Source organism: Canis aureus, chromosome 3 (assembly GCF_053574225.1).
Source record: "Canis aureus isolate CA01 chromosome 3, VMU_Caureus_v.1.0, whole genome shotgun sequence".
Taxonomy (NCBI): Eukaryota; Metazoa; Chordata; class Mammalia; order Carnivora; family Canidae; genus Canis; species Canis aureus.
In genome coordinates this window covers 18,982,489-19,009,306 of record NC_135613.1, presented here as the reverse complement: position 1 = coordinate 19,009,306, position 26,818 = coordinate 18,982,489, and the positions used below count along the sequence as shown (strand labels likewise).

Sequence of the window (26,818 nt, the reverse complement as noted above, 5' to 3'; positions counted from 1 at the left end):
TGTGTGTGTGTGTGTGTGTGTGTGTGTGTGTGTGTGTGTGTTTGTTTGTTGAGGGTAATTAAGGAAAAAGGACTAGTATATGTTTTGGCTGAAAGCAAGGAAAGAACCAGAAATCGCCTTCACTAAAAGTCAGAGTCAGAAGTGAGTTAGAGGAAAATGAGCTTGGGAATTTTTTTAAAGATTTTATTTATTTACTTGAGAGAGAGAGAGAGAGAGAGAGAGAATGCATGAGCAGGGGGGAAGGCCAGAAGGAGAGAGAGGAGCAGACTCCCTGCTGAGCAGGGAGTCCCCTGAGATCATGACCTGAGTCAAAGGCAAATGCCCAACCGACTGAACCACCCAGGCGCTCCTGAGTTTGGGATTTTGCAAGTGCCAGAGGACCTCTCACAGGGTATATGATAGGGATTCAAGAAGACCATATATAGAGATTAATGAAGCAGAGTGATTTTCCTTGATATCTGAGTCACTTTTATTATTAGGGACAACTGTTTAATTAAATCAAAATGCAAACTTCTATCTATGATTATATGTTCTAGGTTAGAACCTCCCTTGTGTAATGCAAAAGGGATACTCTGCCCATACCCAATGGGCAGAGTATCCCTTTGGGGTATCCCTATGGGTCTCTCCATGTCTAGAAGGAACCTGAGGTAAGCTTCCTCTCCAGGGGAAGCAGCACACACAGTCAAGAATTCTCTGTGCAGTCTCAGAGTTGATTTAGAACTTCTTCAGAAGCCAGCTCCAACCAAAGTGTCTCACTCATTAATTCACTCAGCTTCTCTCTGCCCCACATTGGGCTTGGTACTGGGGCTTGAATGATGACCAAGAGGGACCCAGTTCCAGCCCTCAAGGGGCTTACAGTCTAGTGAGGGACTCAGAATTCATGACTGGCACTACAAACTTTTCCCAACCTTGTTAAATATCTTGTTGGTTATACTGGTAATTGTCTTAGTTGACAATCTCTGCCTTTTTTTTTTTTTTAACTCAGGAGAATGAAAAATGATATCAATGACCTCTTACCTCCTCTGTAGACTCCACACAAAGAGTATGTTCATTTTCACCTATGGAATGTGTGCCTCTTCCATATCTCCCCTGCTGTTATTTATTTATTTATTTATTTATTTATTTATTTATTTATTTATTTATTTATTTTGGGGTTTGGCTTCTTTTCTCTACAGTCTGAGTACACACCCTGATTCTGCTGACTTCTGTACCTCTGCTCTTAGGAAAATGAGTTCTTAGAAAGAGCCTTCAATCAAGGAGTGATGACAATGAAGCACTGACTGAACTCTGAGAACTAGAGGTCATGACCAAGGTCTTTCATTTAGTAAATGTTTATTTGATGAGGAAATGACAGTAGAATGAACATTTCTTAGAAGTTTAGTGGACAGCTGTTGTTTTTCCTGATGCATCAGTCAGGATCCCTAGATCAAGGACACAGCATAGCAGGTAATGGCAAGAAAATTCAATAAAGGGTGTGAGAGGAGTTAGAGTACCCCTGGGCAGTGAAAAGTCAGGGTACCCTTTTCTAGGCCTGCAGGAGCAAGGGGAGGAGTTACTGGGAAGGGAGTTACTGGAATTTAGAAAGTGTAAACAGTGACCTACAGGCGAGGGATATGAGCAGCCCACAGTGACCCTGCAGGGAGGGTGCCAATGATCTGACTTCACACTTCCTCCTTCCTACAACCTCTGTCCCATGCTCTCCATTGGCTGGAGTTGACCTCCAGATTGAGAGCAGAGAGGGGAAGATGAATGGGGAAGGGAGGGTACAGTATGGATTCACCCACAACTGACAAATCAGCTCATCTCCCATTCCCTCTCCTGGTAATGGGACCTTGTGTTGGTTTGGGAGAATGTTATATGTTAATTGTGTCCCCTCCATTCCCAAAAGACATATTGAAGTCCCAATCCCTACTCAGTGTGTGATCTTATTTGGGGATGGGGTAGTTAACAGAGGGATTCTGTAAGTATAAGGTCATTGTGACGTCAGATGGGCCCTTAATCCTATACAACTGGTGTTCTTAGAAGAAGACAGACATCTAGATGCAGACATGAAGGGAAGGAGGCCATACAAAGACAGAGGCAGAAATTGGAGTAATGCTGCCACAAGCCGGGGATCACTGGGGGCTGCCAGAAGCTGGAAGAAGCAAGGAAGTATCCTCTTCTAGAGACTTAAATAGAGAGAAGCCTTGCTGACATCTTGATTTTAGAGTTCTGGCTTCAGAACTAGGAAACAATTTAAAACAACTGTTCTGTTTGTGGTCCTTTGTTACAGCAGCCCCAGGACACTACAGAGGGTGCTACCCCTTCTCTACCACATGTGTTCTTGGTTGGACAGCCCTACCCTACCCAGACTAGGGGAAAGGATGCTTTTCCCCTGGAATGTGGATTTTGAGCATGAAAATAGAGGGATGGACAAGACCTAGATTCAGATCCCTGCTTTGCCTAGTGGAAGTGGGATGAGCCAGCCCCAAGGATATGCATACCCCGGAGCTAGCCTCCTCTAGAAGTTTTCTGAGCAGATAGGACACCTAGAAGGGCTACCTCCTGAGAGAGCTAGTGCTATGAGCAAACTGGAACTCATTGTCAACTCCACTCATGAGAGCTCTTTGCTACATCCATTTTAAAGATGTGAAGATTAGCTTTTCTGGCCAAAGCCTAGAGAAGAAGGAGGAAATAGTAGCTTCCCAGTTTTCTGCAAGAAGCCAGAATGCCCACCTGAACATGGACCTACAACAAAGAGGGCTGCAGCCTCCCCAGCACCATGATCCACCAAAGAGGGACTTGGGATTGGTCATTTGCCCTAGGGATGAGCCCCACAAGAACCATCTCTGCAGACCGGCTGTGACACTGTGATTAAAGCACAGATACAACTTGACTCCTGGTTATACTCTGCGGTGGTCCCTGGCTGAGCACTTACAGTATGCTTAGGCACTGTGGGTACAGTGTTGATTCCCATCCTTGATGATGGTGAGCTCTAATGGAGACTTGCACCAGCAGCCAAGGGCATAGGAAAAAGCATAAAAATCACCTGGGATCTGGAAAGGAGCCAGAGAGACTATACAGCTGATCAGATGCTCAAGGATGGCACCCCCATTTTGCAGATGACTATACTGAGATGTTAACCCAGAACACGTAGAGTCAGGGAGCCAGAACTCACTGGCTCCAAAGTCCATGCTTTTTTTGTCATGCTAGATCATCCTCCACTCTGGAGAGGAGGCACTTGCATGTCCAGCAGTACCAGCTTGCTTATTCATGCATGTATCTGTTCAGTGCATGTTTACTGAGTATGTACTGTGTGCATCTGTATTAGATGCTGGTGTACAGATGCTGGTTAAATAAATAGTCAAGGTAGTCTAGTGGGGGGGAGTGCAGACACTGATATTTCCTAGAGAAATAAATGTATATTTTGTTTTAAGATGAGAAAAGTGCTATGAAAGTAGCAAATAAAATATGGGGATTGAGAATACCAGCTGGAGACTTAAAGCCTGGACACCAGGGAACATCTCCTCGAGAGTGTAATTTTTACACCAGTAGTGTTTCAACTGGCCAGCAATATTGCCCCCATGGGACATTAGGTAATGTTTGGAGACATTTTTGGTTGTCACAGTCAGGCAGTAAGATGCTACTAGCTTCTAATTAGTAGAGGCCATGGATGCTTCTAAACATTCTACAATGCACAGGACAGTCCCAACAAAAAAGAATTTTCTGGCCTAAAATGTCAATGGTGCCAAGACTGAGAAACCCTGATTTAGACTAACACATGAAAATGAAGAAGCCAGCCCTGTTAAGGAGCTCCCCACCCAAGCATTGCAGGTGAGAGGAACAGCAAAGGCTGTAATGCCAGCAAAAGCTTGGTGTTTCAAGCAAATGAGTACAGGAGAGGGAAGTCAGATGAGAGAGGCCAGATCATGTAGAATTTTAGGTTTTTTATTCTTTACAGTGGGGAAAGCCTTTGATGGGTCTTAAGTCAGGGAGGAGCACTCTGGCAACTCTGCCGAGAACGGGTTGGAGGGGGAAGAGTGGAATCCCAAAGCCCAGGAGCAGACCAGGAAGAAATGCCAGCAGTTTGGACTAGCACGGAACTCTTGGAAAAGGAGAGCAGTGGGTTTTTGGAGATGCATTCTGAAAGTACCAGCTACAGTGCTAGGATTGAATTGGATATGGAGAGAGAAGGAGAAGAAACAGGGATTAACAATGACACTTGGAAAGTCTGGTCTCACCAACATGAAGTAGGAGGGGGCCCCAGATGAGGAGGTCAGTTTCAGACACTCAGTGGAATTGGGTACGTAAAGTGTTAGAAGAAGTGTTCATAGAACACTTTGAGCTGTGGTTCATCCTCAACATGGGGCTATACTCTAGCTTCACCTGGGATGCAGGTGCTCTAAAAAAAAACCAGTGCTCAAGACACACACCTTAGATCAGGTAAACTTGAGCTCTGGGAGCTGGTGCCCAAACATCAGTGTGCTTTAAAGGTGCTTCTAATAATGCACAGTGATGACTGACATCCACCAGACTCCCAAGGTGGAGGAGTTCTCTGTGTGCACGGCAGCCCACAGTGGGCTGAGGAGCCTCACCTTTGTGCATTACCAAAGAAACACTCTCTATTTTGTGTCTATTTAAAATTCTCTCTCTGCTGCTTCAGTGGTTGTCTGAAGTCTATCTGTCAAAACAACGAACTGCTCATAATCTTGGGTGTTCTTCTGTTACCTGTGGTTCCAGAACTTTTGTTCTGTGACTCTCTTGTTTATAGCAATGTCAGCCTCCTGGCAAAGTCCCAGGGCTGTTCATCTTTTCTGTCCCTTTGGGGATAGAATATATGCAGTTTCCTTTATGAATTTTCTTTCCAAGTAACTCCCAGCACCCTCTGCCACTGTGTACTCAAACCAGAAGAAAATACATTCAGCTCTGGTCTATTCTGCAAATGCCAGGCCAGTCCCCATTTCCTTTTATTATTATTGGGCACCTATCATGGGACTTGCTCTGTGCCTAGTACTTGGGAATCTCATGATCAATGAAAATGAAATGGCCCCTGATCTAGGGAACTCACACTGTAGGACAGGATGTTTCGACTCAGCAGCATTGACACCTGAGATCAAACAGTTCTTTGTGGTGGACTGACCTGTGCATTGTATGCTGTACGGATTTCCACCCACTAGATGCCAATAGCATGTTCTCATGCCTCTGAGTTATGACAACCAAAATATCTTCAGACAATGCTAATATGTCCCCTGAGAAGAAACATTTCTCAGTCAAGACTTGTTTTAGGAGGAAGGAGGTTTTTAAATTTTTTACTAACAAAAAGGGATTTATTCAGGAATAGCACAGAATTGCAATCTGGGACAAGATAGCTATAGCAAAACCAAAAGCAAGCCCCTAGGGGGAAGAAGATATTAAACAAACACTCATAAAGGTTGATAAAGGTGATGAAAGGGCCATCAATAGGAGAGCTCTAATTTAACTTGATTGGAATAAAGAGATAAGAGCCCAACGTGGAGACTACCTGTTCCAGCCCAGGAAATAACTGGGATTATTTCCACCGTGATGCACCCTCTGATTGCTTTATTGTCTTTTGTCTCCTCCAGTTTCCTGAGTAGCAGTCACTGATTGTGTACTATGCAGCCAGGTGCCATATTAAGCATTTGGCATGCCTTATTTCACTTTATTCTCATAACTACCCTATAACCATAACTGGCATCACAAACTACTGAAGATTCGCGGTGTAAGTAAACTGCCTTTTTAACCAATAGTTTTGCATTTTCATCTTGTAAAACAACTAGAATAAAAGCTGAGATACTCATGGCTTCTACTTTTTCTTTATCCCTTGGATGACAGCTTCCTACTTTATTTTCCACTGTCATTGTCTTCTTCACTGAGTCCTTCCCTCCAAAATCACTCCCCCAAATTTCTCCATCCCCCACATTTCTTCTTTTGATCTTACTATACCCTAAAGCTAATGTCCCATCCTGCTTCTTGCATTTTCCACCAGTGTTGTCAAAATTCCAGGGTTGCCCATTAACACTATCTCCCCACCATCTTTGCATTGGGGCTCTCTCTCAGACACCTTACTAAAGCAATTCTCTCCAATTAGTGCTTCCTGGGGCACTGAATCCAGAGTTATCTTGTCATCTCATTCAATCTGTCCTTCATATTGAATGTTCTTTATCACTCTTTTCCTTGGAAACTTTCTCTTCCTTGGAACCCTATAATATTATACGCCTACCTTCCACCTCCTATCCTGTAAATTCAGGTGGATTCCACTGCTCACTTCCTCCACTGTCCTAAACTCTATACTTTTCTCTCACATGTCATTTTAGCTTCTGGAGTTTCATTTATCCCACCTATGTGGAAGATGAACCTAATGGTATCTCCAGACTTGGGCTCATTCTTGGATTTTAAGCCTCATTTCTCCAAATCCATCTGGATGTCTCCAGCTGGATAGAACCTTGGTATCTCAAATTTAACATTCTCAAACAAAAGCCTTTATATTTTCTTCAAAGTCAGCATGTCCTCCTCAGTCTCTCAAAATCTATTATTTCTTAGTTGTGAGAATCATTCGCAGACCCTCGGAATTATTCTCTACATTCATTTATTCATGAATTCATTTCTTGAGCCTGTTGTGGGCACCATGCTTTACACATTGCTGCCCTCATGGAGGACATACTGTCTGTTAGTGAGGCTTTGATGAAGGTTACAGGAGGGAAAGTATGTAGTGGATCTTTTCTCTTCTTCTCTAGCTAGATCCAATGACCCAGTAAGTTGTCTGGTTCTCCCACCATATTTAATTCACTACTTGTTCAAAACCATGGCCTCTGCCCCAGCCTCCTGGGTGGTCCTCTCTCCTCTTACTCTACCCATTTCTCTGGACTCTCACATATTGTATTGCCTTGTAATGTCCTGGTTTCTTCCTACCTCTCCCACTTACTAGAAGTTTATTCCATGTAATGAATGCATGCTATTTGTCATGTATTCCCAGTACCTAGCACAGAATGCTCAATAATCATTCATGAAATAACGAGTGAATGGATTCTAATTCCCCTTCCACATTACCAAAAACTTCATACAGCTCAACAATACACAAAGTAGGTTTGAAGTAATAACTGGAAGGTAGCCAAGTGACAGCCCCTGGGCACAGCTGCGATTATTTGGAGAATGGTGACTGACTCCGTGAGAAATGAGAAGGTGTCTTGCACAGGACACTAATGGCTTCTCATTGGACACAAATAGCCCTGCTATGGAGAGCAACCCCAGGGAAGTCCCTGGTTGTTCAATCCTTAGGGTTGTCTGGAGCTGCCAAGGCAAGGTGACAGAGTCCTCCTTTTATTGCTGAAAGCCAGCTTTACCATAAGACCCTGGGTCTGGATGTGAAAGCCAGAAACTGCTTGGGGCAGCTTAGCAGAAATACTTGGCAGTCTCCGACCCTTTCCCTCAGGGGGCACACCTGTCATTCCCGTCTGCACTGTTTGTGCCACCCCTTGAACTCTAGCACTGCTGCTGACATATTTTATGTTATCTGACCTTAGTTATGTGCTCTCTTGAAAGCCTCAGTTTCTTCATCTCTGAATGGGATTAGCAATAGAAATGATCTCATTAATCCCTCAAGTATGGTTGTTCTAGAATACCCCTATTGGGCATGTTGTCAATATTCTATTTTTTGCATACTTAAATGTTTTCATATGTTTAAAAATGATCTGGTAAGGTGTCTGTAAGAATTAAATGCAATTAGGTATGGAAATGCTAATCTCAGCGCCTGACACATAGAAGCCTCCAATAAAAGATAGCTCTTAGTAGTACAGTAAAACCATTATCCATGCCTTCAAAGTCTGCAGTGCCATCAGTACCTTATCTATTGGTTCATTTGTTTTATGCCTGCCTCCACTAGAGTTAAGCTTCATGAGGGCAAAAACCTTGTCTATCTCGTGTATCCATCATATCTCAAGTGTACACAGTAGACAATCAACACGTGGTTAATTAAACATGAACTGGGTCAATGCCTGTGAAAAGGGCAGTGGTAGGGCACATCTGTTGCTATTGATGCAGACCACCAGTCATTCCAGTTGTATAAATCAGGCATTGATTATTATGATCCAGACCACAGCCACAAAGACCCGAATCATGGTGTCCTGGTGGTTGGCTCTGGCTTTGAAGGAACAGATTCAAATAACAATAAACTCTGGATTGTCAAGAACAGTCGGGGTCCAGAATGGAGCTGAAATGGCTACATAAAAATGACCAAAGGCCAGAACAACCGATTGCTCTGCAATTGCCAGAGCAGCCAGCTATCCACTGTGTGAGCTGATGGACCACGTTATTGGACAACTCAAGGGTAGCATATCTGGAGGAATTTTCTCTTGAAACTGACCAAATCCTGATTGTGTAAGATGAGACACTTGAATCAGTTGAGGATCCAAGATGTGACTTGAATTCTGTGACATTTTTATAAGGGTAAAACATTACCACTACTTTAATTACTGTTAGAAAAGATTTAGAATGCTGAAGACTCATTACTTAATTCTATGACTTTTGAATTTTCATTTTTTCAAAGGATACATTAAACTTTACCTTTTAAAATAAATTTTAATTCATTAGGTAAAAAACAAAACAAAATAAAAAACATGAACCATGTAAACCAGCAGCTGTGTCTCCTGCCACAGCTCAGATTGGTTTCATACACTCATCCCTCAGCACCACCACCCCCATCACAGCTTGAGCACAAATGGAGACTCAGAAGAAAAGGTGGCCGCTGAACATTTTACCCAAAGCAAGATCTTCATAACTCAGTGCCCTCAAAAGACTCTTTCTCCAATAGAAAAACTTAAAAGACACCTCAGAGGAAAGGGTTAAGACTGAAAAGAATCAAGGGAGAAAATTCAAAAGGCCAGAGTGGTTACCCAAGGAACACTTAGATTAGGCCAGACCTTACAGGGTGAGAGCACCAGGTAGATATGGCACAGGAAGAAGGGTCTCCATGCATGAGAAGCCTTACCTATAGGAAAAGCATCTGTAAGGCAGGCCGGGTGGCTCAGCGGTTTAGCGCCGCCTTCCACCCGGGGCCTGAGGACCCAGGATCCAGTCCCATGTCAGGCTCCCTGCATGGAGCCTGTTTCTCCCTCTGCCTATGTCTCTGCCTCTCTCTCTCTCTCACCCTGTGTGTGTGTGTGTGTCTCTCATGAATAGATAAATAAAATCTTAAAAAAGAAAGAAAGGAAAAGAAAAGAAAAGAGAGAAGAGAAGAGAAGAGAAAGAAGAGAAAAGAAAAGAAAAAAGAAAAGAAAAGAAAAGAAAGAAAAAAGAAAAGAAAAGAAAGAAAAGAAAAGAAAAGAAAAGAAAAGAAAAGAAAAGAAAAGAAAGAAGGAAAGGCATTTGTAGGCAAAAACCCAGATTAGACAGGCCTGCAAAAGTCAGCTAATCACAAAAAGAGGACTAACTAGTCAATGAATTGTCATAATACAAATGAACAAAGGAGCAGGGCACCACTGAATGGGGCAGTGAGCTGACATTCATGAATAGTATGGAAGATAGAACTACCAAACTCCTCCTTTTTTGTATGTCTCCTTTGCCAAGAGGATTATTAGACAGGACATGATGAGGAAAAGGGAAAACTCATTATATTTCGTGAAGCATATACTATGTGCCATGCAGCATACATATATCATGATCTTATTTAATCCTGAGAAGAATCCAATGCAATCAGGATTCCACCTTTTATATGAGGAAAATTAATGTCAAAGGGGTGAAGTAGCTTGTTCAAGAGCCCAGAGCCAGTGAGTAGTCTAATGCTTTCATTTGGATGTGGTACATCTTAAGAGTGAAGTTTGTATGTGTATTACTCTTTTTTTTTTTTTTTAAAGATTTAGTTCTTTATTTGAGATAGAGCATGCACAGGCAGGAGTGAGGGAGAGGCAGAGAGAGAATCTCAAGCAGACTCTCACTGAGTGCAGAGCCCAGCACAGGGCTCCATCTCATGACCCATGAGATCATTACCTAAGGTGAAACCAAGAATTGGACACCCAACCAACTGAGCCACCCAGTTACCTGTGTGTATATGTTTCTGTGGGGGGGGGGGGTGGAGGGGAGGAGACTGTGGGCAAACAGCTCACCCTTGACCTCATTTAAGTTTGTAGTCACACTTCCTTGGACCTCTGTCACACAAGCTGCAATTTTGAGACAGTATCCTCCATCCAGAGAGCTGGTTTTCAGAGCCTAATGTAAGGGGGGCACTTCTTCTCCACTTCCTATGCCCCCTTCAATATGGCAGGATATCTATCAGCGTGACACTCCTGGCCCTTCTCTGTGTCCTGTCTCTCCTCCCCTGAGGAAGTAGAGCAAAGTATCTATCAGAACAGAACAAGAATATTTCAGTTGATGCAAAGATCTCTTCTTTCTCTAGCAGAAGAGCCAAAAGGACAATTCAGAACAATTCACAAACTCACCACTTCAGAGCAATCAGGACTGAGAAGTAGACCAGAGAGCTCAAGAGGCCAGGTTGTCATGTGGAAGCTTTCTCCTCTTCCTCGGGATCTCCTAGCTGGCAAAAATGTCAGTGCTATTGGGCTGGGAAGGCATAGCCATTCGGCCCAAGTCCTTCCTTATGTGAGGCTTGAGACTTTTCAAAGCCCTGTCTTGCACCATGAACCCCACACATCCAAGACACTTTCTCCAGTGCTTCTGTTGGAAATAAAGCTGATGTCTCCATCCCCACCTGCCTTGCTTCTCTATCTCAATCAGTTCAGAACACAGCAAGGGAGAAGAGATTGTCATGGATTGACCTCACCAAACAAAGCAACATCCGATGAAGAACCTCGCACTCATTCTGATTTCATTTTACTTCATTAGCTCTAGTCTGGTTTGTGTTGTTCATACCAAGATGGAATATGATGTTAAGTCTGAGTCAACATCTCAAAGGAATGTCAAGAAACTGGAAATGGTCCAGAGAAGACTGAGTAGAGTAATGAAAGTTCTGGAAACCCAGCCATGGGGGGAATGGTAAAAAGGAATAAGAAAATTTAGTTCAAAGCAGATTTGGCCATGATATGACACAGTTCATATCTTTCAAGGGCTCTCATGCAAGAGTGCTTTAATTAGATTATGTGATTCCCACAGGCAGAACTAAATGCATTGTTCCAAGGAGGCATATTTTGGCTCATTAGAAGGAAGATATTTACAACTATTACCATTATATAGGAGTAGAATGCTTTTCCTGAAAAGGTAGTGAGCTTTCCATCACTGTGGCTATTCAAACAACTGCACTGGATGAAAGGGATAATCCTGAAGAGAACACTGGGAGATGATTGGTTCTGTAAACCCCACAGTGGCAGAGTGGAATGCTTTTCCCCTCACTACTTCTCCCCTCCCCAATATCATAACTGACCTGTAATGAGGGGAGTAGGCCAGGGGAAACCCCTTGCATGTAGCCAAACCCAAGCTGGGCAACAGGATGCAGTGAAACCCCAACCCCTACACTGTTTTCCTATTATGATATTCCCCTAAGATGACTTACTGGTTTACTATCTGTGTGTGAACACACAGTTTTGTGGCTTATCCTAAAGCTTCTTCTCAAACCCTAAGTGAGAAAAGGTGTGCGTGTTGGGAGGGGGGTATCTGAGGGAGTGATTTCCTCTGTCTCATATTCCAGGGCCTGTTACAATCATGCTCACTCTTTCTTCTCTTTTCAGAGTTGGAGGGCTCTTTTAGCAACCTCATCCTCTATCTGATCAGCACCCTCAGACAGCTCTGTTTGGCTCAGGATGAGAATCACCACCTACAGATGGCCCTTTATGTGTGCTATTTGATTCCATCCCGACAATAATCTCAGTGAGATCAGTCTTATGATTAGCTCCATTGTACAGATAAAGAAACTGAAGTTCAGAGGTTAATTTATTTGTCCTAGGTCAGAAAGCTAGTGAATGGTGAGGCATGAGTTGGTAGCCAGATAGGTCTATGTCTTAAGTGTGTAGTCTTAACCACTGCACCCTCCTTCCTATCCCAAATGACAGTGACCAGACCTGCAATTAGATGCACATATGTTTTGGTTTTCTTTCTAATTTAATCATCTTCTTTTTTTTTTTTCTTAAGAGAGGGAAAGGGGGAGGGGGAGGGGCAGAAGGAGATACAGAGAGAATCCTAAGCAGGCTTTACACCCAGCTTAGAGTCTGATGTGGGGCTCAATCTTATGACCCTGAGAGCATGACTTGAGCCAAAATTAAGAGCCAGAGGCTTAACCAACTGAGCCACCCAGGCACCCCTCTAGTCACCCTCTTAATGATGCCTAGGTTTGATTTGACTCTGTAGGCCTCAGGACCTCAGTAAACACAAGTCTTTAGAAAATAGGATTCAATGAAAACCAGTTCCTTCCCAGTGTTTCAGGTGATCTATCAGATAGTTTGACCCATAAAATTAGAATCTGGGTTCTATTCAATCTAAGACCATGTTGGGCACTTACTCAAATTAAAATGCCCCTGATCCAGGACCTTGAGTCCTCTGCACACAAAGTTCTTAATGGCTTCTGTTCTTGAATTTCAGAATTGTTTTTCAGTGAACACATATCTTTCCAATGTCTGGATTATGGTGTGAAGTCGATGGAAGCTGGTATTTCTGAGCACAGAGGAAGAATCTTGTGATGTGGAGGAGTCAGGGAGTGCCAGAGTATTGCATGTAGTGAATCCTGTATTAAAAAGGAGAGACACCACTTTGTGATGATGATAGGTGGGATGGACGTCCCAGGGGTCACTGGATCATACAGGCTGGACTGGTTCCCCTCACTCTACTCCATCACTGCTCCACTCCACTCCATCACTTTGCCCCCATCTTGTCCTCTTGAGGGCCTGGATTTACTGATTTCCCTCATTCCAGGTCATCTGCTTATCTCTGTTTGATCACATACAACAGAACTAGCTACCCACTAACTGGATGCCAGTGGCCTTGCCTCAGAACCTTTTCCCATACCATGTCCTAGTACATACATGCTGACACCCTATGATCTAATCTAATTCTGGACTCAGAGAGCCTAGCATCAAACACCAAAGTCAAGAAGGTGGGGGATGGGGCAAAGGAATAGTACCTAGAAAGGGTTCAACTTTAGGGCATAAATAGGAGATTCCAAAGTCTGCAGGGTAATTAAGGTTAAGATACTGACATAAACAAATGGACAAGGTGCCTATGACCTTGAGGGTATAGGCAAAGATAATTTGATCATTTTTTTTATCATTTTTTGAGATAATAACTTATTTGTACCACGAACCCTCTGAAAACTTCAGGTTTTACCTCCCTGGCAACTCTTGACTTATATCAAAAGGTAGGACTTTTTTTTTTTTTTCTTAAAGTACAGTGGCTGGGACGCCTGGGTGGCTCAGCGGTTGAGCACCTGCCTTTGGCCCAGGGCATGATTCTGGAGTCCCAGGATCGAGTCTCACATCGGGCTCCCTGCATGGAGCCTGCTTCTCTCTCTGCCTGTGTCTCTGCCTCTCTCTGTGTCTCTCATGAATAAATAAATAAAATCTTTGAAAAAAGAAATAAAGTACAGTGGCTTAGATAGCTTACAACTTTTGAATAGCTACTAGATATCCACTACTTTCCCAGAAATTTGGGGAGTAGAGAAGTAGTATATAATATGATCTCTATTGTCAAGAACATTTGCACATAAGACATTCAGATTTCATAGGGAAATAGAAGGATTTTAATGGGGAAGTGTGGACTGGTTAGCTTTATTCTAGAAAAGCATTATTCAGGCTGCAGGATGAGGATGGAGAAATGAGAGGCAGTGAAAATGACTAAGACACTATTACAAGAGTCCACTGAGAAGTTTGAACACAGAGAGTGGCAGTGAAACAAAAAGGAAGGGAAAAATTCAAAAAGCAGGGAAAGGTCACTGAGTTATGAATAAAAGACTGGTTGGACGAAGTAGAAAGAGGAAAGAGTCAAGGAGAACTCTCCAGTTTCTGATTTGGGTGGATCAATGGAAAGATTCAAAGGTGGCTGTGAATTCTTGACTTAGGCAGATGGTGGATGATGATAGCACCATCAACAGAGTAGGGAGTATTGGGCTGATGGCAGGATTTCAGGGACAGTTTCGAGTGCAGTCAGGAACAGGTGGACTCTTGTATATTTAGGAGGAGATAGGAAGGAGTAGGTATGTACCACAGAGTGCAGGAAACAAATCTGGGCAGAACAAGACTAATCATAACCCAAATACAGGTGGCAAAGGAAGCCATCCATGGAAACTACAAGAGAGTATGAGGTTGGAAATGCAGGGAACTTGGGGGTAGGGGGTGCTGGCATATGGGAGGCTAGGCCAAGGAAGATGACCTCATGAAGAAATCATCAGTAAGGGAGGATGTGGTGACATAAAGAAGTGCAAGCAGGGATGGGAAAGAGGTAGAAGAGAGAGAGTTGGGAGAAAGGTGAGAACCAGAAAAGTTAAGAAAAAGGAAAAGGATCAGAGGAGAACATGATAAGTTTGTTTTAGAATATGCCAGATTTAAAGTTCTAGCTTAAAATCCTGGGAATGTGAGCCAGAAGGTCTCATATGGAGACTGTTGAGATCACAGGAGCAAGTGGGACCTCCATGGTAGAGAGTGGAGTGGGAGAAAACAGACAGGGAGAGTCGTAGGGGCCTCTTATGGGAGAGATAGGAAGTGGAGCTTGGAGGAGTCTGGGGACAGAGCAGGAGAGAGAAGCATGGAATGCAGTGTCCTAGAAGGCAAAGGAGGCCATGTCAAGAAGGAGAATACGGTCAGCAGTGCTGGAGTGGAAGCCAAGTTCTGGTGACTAGGACATCAGCGTCCAACTTTTTCCCTTGGGAAAGCAGTTTCAATAGCCTGATCAGTGCCAGGGGATGTTCTGTTTGCACCACATCCTGGGTAGACAGGTGCATACTTAGAACCAAGTCATCACAAAGGTCTGTCCAGAACAAGCCAACAATTAAGTCACCGTAGAACAATGGAGCCTTCAGAGCTTGGCCGTGCTATTCTGTCCTTTCTACACGAGTGACCCTAGCAAAAGGAACCAGTAGAGATAAGTACCGAAGCCAGTGGGCAGATTGGGACAATACTACTGTATCTAACCAATAACCACAAAGAGGGGGGAGGACGTTACACCAGCTTGCTTTGTTCACTTAAGGCTCATTCACCTATTAGCACTGTATTAGTTCTAGTGGGCTCAGAGACCGAGAAGGAGGACATGGCTATAAAAGAGACCTGGCTCCTGCCTTCAATCAGCTTACAATACATTTGGGGGGGATTTTCATTCCTCAGTCAAAACACTCCATCTAGGTAGGGACATCTGGGTGGCTTAGAGGTTGAGCATCTGCCTTTGGCTCAGGGTGATCCTGGGAGTTCCAGGATGGAGTCCGGCATCAGGATCCCTGCGGGGAGCCTGCTTCTCCCTCTGCCTATGTCTCTCATGAATAAATAAATAAAATCTTAAAAAAAAAACAAAACAAAACACTCCATCTAGAATGCCTAACAATATCGCGATTCCAACTTCTACAACATACCTGGGTTAGCAATACCTTTTTAGGCATCTTTGTAGAAGGCTAAGGTAAAGCTTAAACTGAATGATAGAACAGGATATATGCTCATATTTTTTTTAAATGAAATAGACTGGATTATAGGCTCACTGCAGACCATATTGATTCCTTACTATATACTTCATCTTTAAAAAGGATTTTATTTATTTCAGAAAGAGAGAGCATATGCACACATACACACAAGCATAAGCAAAGGGAGGGGCGGAAGGAGAAGCTCCATGATCAGCAGGGAGCCTGATGCTGGGCATGATTCCTTACTATATACTTCAAAGACCTCTTCCCTTGCAGCATTAACCATAACTATGTGGCTCATGTTCCTCCAGGTTTCTTCCCTAAGCTTCACCAAGGTTTCGTTCTGTATTTCCAACTGCCAATGACTTTCCACTTGTGCTGCCCCCTGCCCTCAAAATCAAACCTGAAGTCAATTCACCATGTGGCATCTCTGAAATCATTATCCTTTCCAAACATCCCTATCTGTCTCCATGGTCCCTTCATTTTATCTTCTATCATCTGGATCTCTTGCATCCAATCAATTGCTAAGTTCCGCATCAAGCAGAGTTTTATGAACAGAATAGATCTTCAACATTTACTTGCTGATTAAATGAACACATTTTATAGCCTAGACAGTGTGGCTAGTTAGTAACACTGTTAATGACAATGGTTAAGAGCATGGCTTTGGATGGCAGGTGAGTCTGATCTGGTTTTAGCCCACCTCTGCTACTTAGTAGCTCAATGACTTTGGACACATTCAGAAAATGTAAGTTATTAGGGTTGTAAGGATCAAATATAAAATGTAAAACTCTGAGCACAGAGATATTATTTCTTCATCCCATGGCCCACTGTCAATATTTAACTATTTTAGTAATCTAATGTTAAATCCAAAGGAGCCCAAATCCCAAGAGGATGCCAATAGTATTAACTTTTAGAACCTTAATTAGACTACTTAATAAGTCCCATAAGGGGTCACTATCCAACTAGGACCCTTTGTTTGAAGCCTAAATAAGGACTTCCACATTCTTCCAAATTTTGTCCAACCCCCATTTTACGCTGTTTTGAAAATTCCAATTAAAAATTATCCAATTCAACAAGTTTTAATGAGTAGTAGTTGTTTATGTAGTAGTTGCTGAACCAATTATTAGCCTGGAAAACCTTCCAATTTTCCCTCTAGAAAGCTACTTTTTAATTCCTAATGAGGTTCCTCTTTTGTCAAGCTTTCCATAGCCTCCAGCACTACAGCCTCGCCCACCCCTGGGCTCTAGGCACTCGGGAATCCTGAAGGCACCTTTGTTCCAATGCACAGCCACACTTAGGTATGGCCACGCCTCTCCCAGCAGACTGTGAAGCCCTCAAGGTGTGTCCAGCACCCAGTGGATGCTGAATTAAGGTAGGTGGGAAAGATGGAGTCCCCTGCATGAAAGGCCTGAGGGCAGAAAATCAAAGTTACCTTTGCGATTTCCACCTAGGTCAAAGGGTAGGCTGAGAAGGTTAATGCACCACCTCAGAGGAGGAGGAGAAACCAGTGGTCAAAGGTCAAGGGAAACTGGGAACTTTGATCCACTCACTTGATAACATAGCAATTGCGGTCTTTACTTTTCTTCCCCCAGAACACCACATATACTGAGCACTCAATAAATAGTTGTTGTATAAACACATGAATATTTCTTCTCTCCGTTTCTTGGTCAGATTTTTCTTTTTATGTTCTTTCTGTTCTACCAAGCCCCACTCTTCAACCTTTCCCCTTATCACCTAATGCATAAAATCACCTCCCTCCCTCCTTCTTTCCCTTCCCTCGGTCTCATCCACGAATGCCATTATGAGAGAGAAAGAGGGAGAGACAGAGAGAGAGAGAGAGAGTACTGTCACTCCCAGTCTATAGAGGAGAAAGCACAAGTTCAAAAGCCCAAAGCTGGATACCAATGGTCGGTCACACAGCTACTAAGAGGTATGTAACAGGTAATGTCATATTGCCTTGGCCATTTTTGTGTGCTCCACTCCATGGAGTACTCCACTCTTAGCAGCCAGTACCTGGGACTTTGTCTAGGGCTGCCCCAGGACACCAGAGCTCACTTTGCCAGTGGCCGTGGGAAGTCACAAGTGCTGGGAGTTTAAGCCTTCCCTCCTCCCCACCACCGAGGCAGGGTGACAGCCCTTACTTAACCAATGACTAATAGGTGTGAGGGCATTGGGACTACAGCTCCCTGGCCCCCAATGGGGAGAGCTCTCATATGTGACCCCCACTGCCTCCAGATCAGCCCAGGAGAGTAAGTCAACCTGACTCTCAGACAGCTTCCCTTGAGGCTGCACCCCAGCTAGGCTGGCTCCCCTGCCCTGCCCATTTCCCTAATCCGGAACCAATGTCCCTTGGAAAGGTTCCTAATAAATCCCTTTCCCACACACCCTCATCTCAAGCCCTGCTTCTGGAGAATGCAGCCAAGGGCAAGCTAAATGCAGGATTCAAACCCAAGCCTGTTAGACTTCAACATTTTCTCCACTGTATTGTGTTTGAAATGCTATTGCAATCATATGGGCCTGCTCTTCACTACTTTCACATTTAAAAAATTGAATGGCTACTGTAGCTTCAGGTGCCTTGAAGACAAACATGGCATTTCAAAAGCTCTATGCTTGCGTATTTCTTCTTACTACTATTATATGTCTCTGAGACAAAAGAACTTTGACTATTTTAGCAAAATGAAATAACTGACTCAAAGAAAAAGGTTATTTTTTTGAACTTGTCTTTGTAATTGTCCTATCCTGGGTTCCTAATTAAATAGGCACTAAAATGGACTTCATCCTTTTAACATGATCTCTTCTTAAAATGTTTTCATTATAAAAGGAATTGAAGGAATTTTAGGGGAGAAAACAAATCCGGATGCTGGAATACAGCCATTCACAATTTCCCTAAGGGTTTTCCTATCCCTGTGACATAGGTACAGTCTTTTTTTTTTTTAATTAAAGATTTTTTTTTTTATTTATTCATTTGAGACAGAGACAGAGAAAGAGCATGAGCAGGGGGAGAGGCAGAGGCAGAGGGAGAGGCAGACTCCCTGCTGAGCCAGGAGCCTGACACAGGGCTTGATATTAGGACCCTGAGATCAGGACCTGAGCTGAAGGCAGATGCTTAACCATCTGAGCCACCCAGGTGCCCTGACCTGGATACAGTCTTATTCAAACACCTGGATCCCCTGGGTCTCCCATAGCCCAATTTTCCATTTTGTGACACAGTCACGTGGTTGTCATCTTTAATGCTTGTCCATTGTTACACCAGAGGGATAGGCCATTACCTGTCACCATTTTTATTGCTCTTGATATTTCATTATTGTAATGATGGCACTGAATAAATTTGTCAATATGCCATTTTGTTTTGTGTCTACCCTTTTTCCATATTTCAGATTATTTCTTTAAAAGAAGTTTCCAAATCTTGAATGTCAGTTAAAGGAATAAAATGCAAGGCTTTTGATGAGACACTGTGACACGTCTTCCTTCCCCCACCACCTAACCACACTAAAATGCATAGCGATTTATAACATAGGCCAACCTGAAACAAAGATTATTATTTCAAGTCATGGTGACTTCTTTAATGAGTTCTGGTCTGACTAGATGAATTCATTTTAAATTTCTCCATTTAGTACAAAGGTCTTGACACCGTCTCTAGAATTATACTGAACCTGTGGCATTCCTCATGAAAATGACAAAGAACCCTAAGGAGACATTTCAGTTGCCCTTAAATGGGTACAGCTCCTTTCTTAATTCTAAGCTTTCTCATTGCTAAGCATTTCATGGAGAGATTAGTTACTGGACTTGAGTCTCTAATTGAATCAGTACTTTTACACACAACAAAACACCGATCTGGACATTTCAATGGCTAATGTAGGCTAACTGACTTGGGTGTGTATTTTGTGCATTTCTGCATGCCTGCATCTTCAAAAGCAGAGGATGAAGCACATTGAGAAGATAAATAAGCAAGAGAGAATTCCTGTTTTCTCAGTCACCTTGAAGTTTACCAGAGTTTACCCCAAGATTTAGTATTTTTACTTATTAGCCTGAGAAGTACCACTCCCTGAAATTTATTTTCCAGGACTATTTAGACCTCCAAGAGATTGTGTCCCATTCTCATCAAGCACAGTATGGCTGGTTTTGTTTTGTTTTGTTTTGAACATGCTTAATTATTTTGTTGTCTTTTGCGCAAGTAGGAAAGCACAATAAATAAAGACTTGGAATTATTCTGAAGACCATGGGTACTTGTTATGACACATAGAACAGAGGATTTTAGACTGCTAGGACTGCTTTTCACTTAGCCCACCATAAGAATTCTAGTGAAAAAGTGGAAAACCCACCCAGTCTTCTAGATGCGTGCCTCCAGACTATACTAGACATCCATGTAGAGAAACATCCTATTGATCAACTGTATTTTCTACCTTGGAACTGTTTGGTGTATTTCTTTTCCCCCATTGAAGAAGCTGGTTTTCCATAGCATTCCAAAACTCCCAACAAGTGCCAATTTGCACTTTATCTTAAAAGAGAATTTCATTATTGGGTTAACGTAAAAGGCAAAATGTACAAGTCATGTGACGGCCCACTTATCAGTGAAACAAGAAGAGCCCTGATTTGCTTCCATCCACACCCCAAGTTTGCTTTCATACTAGGGGGTCACAGCCTTGGGTCAGCATGTGGGCAAATACTTCTGCAGCAGATGCCTCATCTTGGCAGGACTTTCTTTCTGAGTTAGGATATCGATGGGTAACCCTAAGTAAAGCCCCATCCAAGCTCAAACTTCACAACCAAACAAACCAGTTTTACAACACAGAGGAATTTAATTTGGCTTCACACTTGCAGTGGAAAAAGAAACACAAAGAAAGAAAAATGCTGGCAGCTGAGCTAACAAGCAACTGCCTCCTGGACATACTGCCAGCTTGATCCAATTAAGAAACATTAAGAACCTAATGACAGATTTGAAGACAAAAGGTTGAGATGAGGCACATTTTCTTGATAGCAGCCAGGCAGATTGCAAAATTTCCAACCAGGGTAAGAGTCCCTTCGATATTTAAAAAATACAGCAAAGTACAAAGAGAGGCAAACTTTGCAAACTTTCTTGCACATCTAAGGAGTAAGACCCCAAGCCTAGAACACAGCCAAGCATTAATCTCTGAGCAAAATTCTGTTTAAGCCTTAAAAAAAAGCTATGAGGCTTTCCTGAGTACAACAAAACACGTGAAATACCAGAGTTTTACTTATTCATGTTTATCCTGGGAAATGAACAAAATTGTAATTTAGGTGCACTTCACCTTCTGTCCCCTCCTACCACCAGCGTCTTCAAGTTCATCTCGTGAAAAAAAGCAAACCAAAACACTGTAGTGAAAGACACGTGGGGATGTGCCTTCATTTACTCCATGCCAAGATTTTATCTTTAAACCCGATTTGAAAAAAGTCCTGCGAAGGCCAAGCAAGTGCCAGATCCTGCCCTGAGTGAGAATTGCCCAGCCGTGCACTTACCTGTGATGAGCACCGCCTTTTGATCCACAGGTAACAACTCTTGACCAGACAAGTAAGTGTAGGTGAGGACACAGGACAGGAAGAAGAGGATCAAGCCCCAGGAGAGGGACAGGCTGAACAGCAGGTAAGCCCCTCCCCAGAGGCCCGCCAGGCAGACCACCTTTCTCCTCATCTGCCCTGGGATCTTTCTGAGATTGCCAAGAGCTAGTCCTCCCAGCACTACGGTGACAGCCAGGCAGAGCCACACCGTCTCCGAGAAGGTACTCATTCTCAGAGACGTGCTGCACCTTTGTGTGCTCAGGACCGGCGAGGCAAGTGGGCAAAGGCTGTCTGGAGGCAGCCCGGTTATATGAACAGAGAGACGAGGAGGGAGGGGGAGAAAGCAGCACCGGCCCACTTCAAATGAGCGTGGATTAAGCACACTCATACAAGCACATATTTCCTGATGGGTCATTGAAACCAGTGAGCAGTTTCATATAAATACCAGAGCACTTCATATTCAATAGCTCCCCTGACGCCACCTGCACACATGACACATACACATACTCACTCACAACAGACACACACACATTATTCTTTCATGACCTCTGGTGAGAAAACTAGTTGGGTAATAATTGACAGACTCCATCCTGAACAGTGAAGCAAAAAACCTTTGTCCCATAGGAAATGTCTTCTTTAGGAGCCTGGGAGATAACTGTCAATCAAGTTCTTTCTTGGATTGGGGGCAAGGGAGGGGGCAGGAGGAGGTGCATGCGTGTGTGTAAATACAGGCAACCAGTGACGTCCAGAAGATCTGGAAGGGGAGGGCCATCTGATTTTGTTTGTGTCTGCACGCCATCTCCCACCTGCGTCGGGCTGAAGTGTTGGATGGAGATTCTATATCCCTATAGAATACAGAGGAAGAGAGTCTTGGCAGATGGAAAGTGTTCTGGTCTTGCCAGAAGGGAGGCATGCCAGGCAGAGATAAGAGCAATGATAATGCAATTATAATGGTCAATATCTACTCGGGCTCATTTGTGTCAGGGGCCACATTTTGCTACTTATTCAGTCATTCTCTTTATTGAGACCCTATTCTCTGCCATGCTCTTCTCCAGGCATTGGCACTCAGCAGTCAATACGCTCAGTCTCTTGAATCCAGTATCTTTATGAGGGAGGTTCTACCTTTATAGTGATTTTACAAGAGAGGACACTGAGGCACAAAGAGGTCAAGAGATTTGCTCAAGGCACCTGGCTGGCTCAGTCGGTGAAGCGTCTGTCTTTGGCTCAGGTCATGATCTCAGGGTCCTGGGATGGAGTCCCACCCACATGAGGCTCCCTGCTCAGCGGAGAGTCTGCTTCTCCCTCTGCCTGTCCCCTGCTTGTATTCTCTTTTTGTCTCTCAAATAAATGAGTAAAATATTTTTTAAAAGAGAGAGAGAGAGAGATGCCTGGGTGGCTCAGTGGTTGAGCGTCTGCCTTTGGCTCAGAGTGTGATCCTGGGGTTCTGGGATCGAGTCCCACATTGGGCTCCCTGCAGGGAGCCTGCTTCTCCCTCTGCCTATGTCTCTGCCTCTCTCTCTGTGTCTTTCATGAATAAATAAATAAAATCTTGGAAAATTAAAAAAAAGAGAGAGAGAGACTTGCTCAAGATCACACAGTAGTGGAGTCAAGCAGCCTTGTTTCAATGGCTCTGAGCCACTCTACAGCCTGCTTTAGACAAAAAAATAAAACACAGTCAGTATGTAATGTGCTAGTCCTCCCCTGCATTAGCCTTGTTTGAACCTCATGAAACACTTCAAGGTGGATTACTATGCTCATTTACAGAGAGGAAAACTGTGGCTGGGAGAGGGTATGAGGGCACAGGGTACATCCCTTATGAAAGAGCAGTGGATCCTGGCCATGCCCACGACCCACTGGCTCAGAAGTCCATAGTCTGGAGCCTTGACATCTTATTGACCACCAGTGACAACACTGACAGCCCTAGAGATCACCGCCTCTGGGCTTAGGACACATTTTATCTGTGCTGGGTACCTCGCTGGGAGGCACCAGCGTTCTGATAAAGGCTAGGTGTTGGTGTAGCTGGAGAGACAAGAAAAGCCTCATTTGGAGGTCAGATTACTGGTATTCAAATCTCACCTGAGTCATGCCACTTAACTAACTAGGAAGTCATGTGTCTCGAATGTCCCTTGACCCCCTTCTCAGCTGTAAAATAATAAAAATACCAAGGTAAAGCACCTAGCTCATCCTGCCTGGCACACTAGGAGTCTCATAAATTCTGGCAATTCATGCTTTTTCTTTTTTTAAGATTTTATTTATTTATTAGAGAGAGAGAGAGAGAGAGAGAGAGAGAGCAGGGGGAGGAGCAGAGGGAGAGCAAGAAAGAATCCTCAAGCAGCCTCCCCACTGAGTGGGGGGAACTTGATGAGGGGCTTGATCCCAGGACCCTGAGATCATGACCTGAGCCGAAATCAAGAGTCAGATACTTATCTGACTGAACCACCCAGGCGCCCAATTCGTGCTTTTTAGATAAGTAAGGAAGAACTTCAGGAGTAGAATAAAGTCCCCAATGGAATATATACTTGTCCCCAAATATGGCTGAAGTTAGCATGGGCTGAGAGGCCAAGAGGAGGCCAAGGACTCCAGTTACGGATGGGATGGGGAAGGCAGGAATTTGGAGGAAATGTTCCCTGCAGTCTATCTTACATGAAGGTAGAGAGAATTTTGGACAGGGAGTTGGGGAAATAATCTCTGACCTCAGATGAGCATTGGCTCCTCTGCCATTGGCCAGTACAGTTCTGAAGGCTGCCCTCCTGGGCTCCGGGCTATCTCCAGGCCCAAGGGAGCCCAGGTGGGAAGCGATGATCTGTTTATGTTACCATATGGTGGAACTGTATAGGGTGACAACAGAGCCCTTACAGGGGTCTTGTGTGGGGCAGTAGCACCTCTTGTCTACCCTCCCAAACACATGGACACCTGAGGTGGGGGGATGTTGCTGGCTCCAGGCCAGGAAGCATCAGGATGAGGATTTGGAATTCCCTTGGTGGACCTGAGATCTCCATCCTTACGTACACCCCATTCCCTCCCGTGGGCTGTGTTCACACCCATCCCAGGTGAGGGGACCTCTACTGGGCCTCATGGCCTCACCATCCCAGAAGGATTGAGTCAGGATGGCTCTGGTATCATATAGCTTTCTAGGTGAGGGTGCAGGATAAGTTATACAACTCTTTGCTGTGGGCCTTGGCACTTTCCTAGTGGCTCCCACACTGGGACTGGGACCAAATACCTTTGTGGGTTTCCTGATGCGTGCATCACACCACGAAAATGGAGCAAATCTTCTCCTGGTGGCAGCCCACTTGACTTCTCAGCTACTCAGTCCTGGGGCTCCCTAGGAGAAGGGAAAAAACTTCTACAACATGGAAGTCTAAGTAAGGATGCTTCTTGCCCTTTAACGGGTCAGGGAGTGCACAAATAATAAGATGGTGAGTTGTAAAGCCTCATGGAACTGAGTTCAAATCCTGACTCTGCCACTTACTAGCCCTTCCTGTGGCTCCACTTCCTCTTCTAAAGAAAGGGAACCCAGCCCCTAGGGTTTGGGTTTTTTTTTTTTTTTTTTTTAGATTTATTTATTTATTTGAGAGAGTGCACCAGTGAGGGGAGGGGAGGAGCAGAGGCAGAGGGAGACAATCCCAAGCAGACTCTGTGCTGAGCATGGAGCCTGAAGTGGGGATTGATCTCATAACCCTGAGATCATGACCTGAGTCAAAACTAAGAGATGAACACTCAACCAACTGAGCCACCCACATAGCCAGGTGCCTGGCACTGACAGGAGGGCAGCAGCTCCTCACTGTTGGGAACACACTTTGCCTCTTAGCCCTTTTCTCCTGGGCAGAGGGAAAGGTTCTCACCAGTCCCAAAGTCATATATTCATTTCTTCATTCAGTTTACCACATAGCTCTTCCCTTTGGACATCTACTTCCATGCCACTTCTCACCACCCAGCCTGAATCTCTCTCATCTCCCCCATATTCACCCCTTCCTTATAGTTAGGTCCATTCATAAATTCTGAACACAGTTTATTTTTAAGACTGTTCTGTCTTCACTACAAGACCATGAATTTCATGAGGGCAAGAATCGTATTGGGGTTTTTTTTTTTTTTTTAATTCACTGTGCACCAGATGCCTAGCCTAGTGCTTGTCACATTGCATGTACATAATCAACATCTGTTGAATGTGTAAAGGAAAGAGCAAATCTTTACTGAGTGCCTTCTAGGTGGCAGATTCTGAACCAGTCATGGGGGAATTCAGCAGTAAATAATATGAACCCAGTTCTGACCTTGGGGAGTAGCTGCCATAGGAGCAGAGACTAGTAGAGCTGGATGGTGGGGAAAAGGAAGGCTTTTTACCAACTAGGAACACAGATGGAGTTGCAGAATTTTCCAGTGAGAACTGTCCCAACCTCTTCTGACCCCTGAATGATGACCTTAAGGTCCTGGTCTGAGGGCTATTCTGCCTCTGACTGAGGACTTCCTCCAACTGGCTGAGCTGATAGTATCTCTTCTCTTATTCGTCTCCTTAAGGAGCTGTATTAGAGCTGTCCTTAAGGCCATCCTTGCTTGAAAGTGTCCCATTTTTTGCAAGCTTGTTCTTAGCTTCCCCAGGGGAAGGAGCCAATTGGATCAAGTCATCCTCGCTAATGATGCCAACAGGTCAACGTGCTCTACTTCCTTCTGCTGGCAGAGGTGCCTTCCAAAAGGCACTCTGAAGACAAGATATCTTACCCAAAAGAGAGGATTTCCTAATCCGGGCCAAAAACACAAAACAACAAAAAACATTGCTGAGAATCCTAGAATGAACACTTTCTTAGAACAAGTGGCCCTTGAGTTTAGAAAGGAATTTGAAGTAACTTCCCATTGGATTCTCTCTGTAACAACTCCACCAAGTGGTCATCTTGTCTATTGTCAGTACACCTCAAAGCCTTTGAAGGCTGATATTCCAGTTGAGGACATTATTAGAAAGTTCTCCTCTAGACCAGGTTTGATCATGCAATCTGTCCTTTCTTTGCCACTTGGAGTCACATAGACCACATCTAGTCCTTACTTCTTTCAGATATTTGAAAACTGATCTCTTCCTTCTCCTGGTGGAGAGTCCTCAAGTCTCTTAACTGCCCCTTATAGACCTCATAATATGACTCATCTGGCACAGAGTGTCTGAAGCAGCCTCATTGTTAAGAGTTCAAACACTTAAAAAATCATGTTGTTGTAGTAACTGAAGAACATATCATGATGGTGAGCATGGAATGTTAATGGAGTTTCACCAACTAGGGAATGACCATGTGTTGATATCACTGTAACCCAAACTTCAAGGTATGGACAGGGTGGGAAAGGTAATAACAGGTCATCTCATGGACATGAGGGCCGTATTGCTGGTAACACAAGTTTTTTGATCTTCACCCTTTCAGATGATAACTAATGTTTTGCGTGTTGATTTGTAATTGTGTATGTATTTTATATCTCATTCTCTATTTCACACAGTGGTAGGGGAAAACACCAGGAGAAGACAACCAGAAGTTGAGGCTGGATCAAGTCTTTGTTGTGTCATTGACATGTGTGGGGTGAAGATGTCTAAATTCCACAATTATCATTAGTTCCAAAAAGGTCTCATATCTTATGAGTTGTATAGGATTTCAAGGATCCTTAGCAGCCTGGTCTTTCTCAGAATGGGATCCAATTAATTTTTCCCTGAAAGGTTGGACCTAGAACGGGGCACAGTATTTTCACTACAGTGTGAACAGTGCATAATAGCAAGATTATCACCTCCCCTAGCCCTGA

General features: G+C 43.8%; 1 protein-coding gene across 4 annotated transcripts in view; it reads right to left on the bottom strand.

Annotated features, from left to right (window-relative positions):
- Positions 1–21,608, bottom strand: part of HSD17B2 (hydroxysteroid 17-beta dehydrogenase 2) — an 81,590-nt gene extending 59,982 nt beyond the window's left edge. Inside the window, exon 1 of one of the 4 annotated variants that reach the window (XM_077890988.1) lies at positions 21,014–21,608. In XM_077890988.1, the coding sequence (XP_077747114.1) occupies positions 21,014–21,467 (454 nt within the window). In that variant the 5' untranslated portion in view covers positions 21,468–21,608. The remainder of the gene's footprint in view (positions 1–21,013) is intronic. The other 3 variants (XM_077890989.1, XM_077890986.1, XM_077890985.1) reach the window with 3 other exon arrangements.
- Between the last annotated feature and the right edge of the window lie 5,210 nt (positions 21,609–26,818).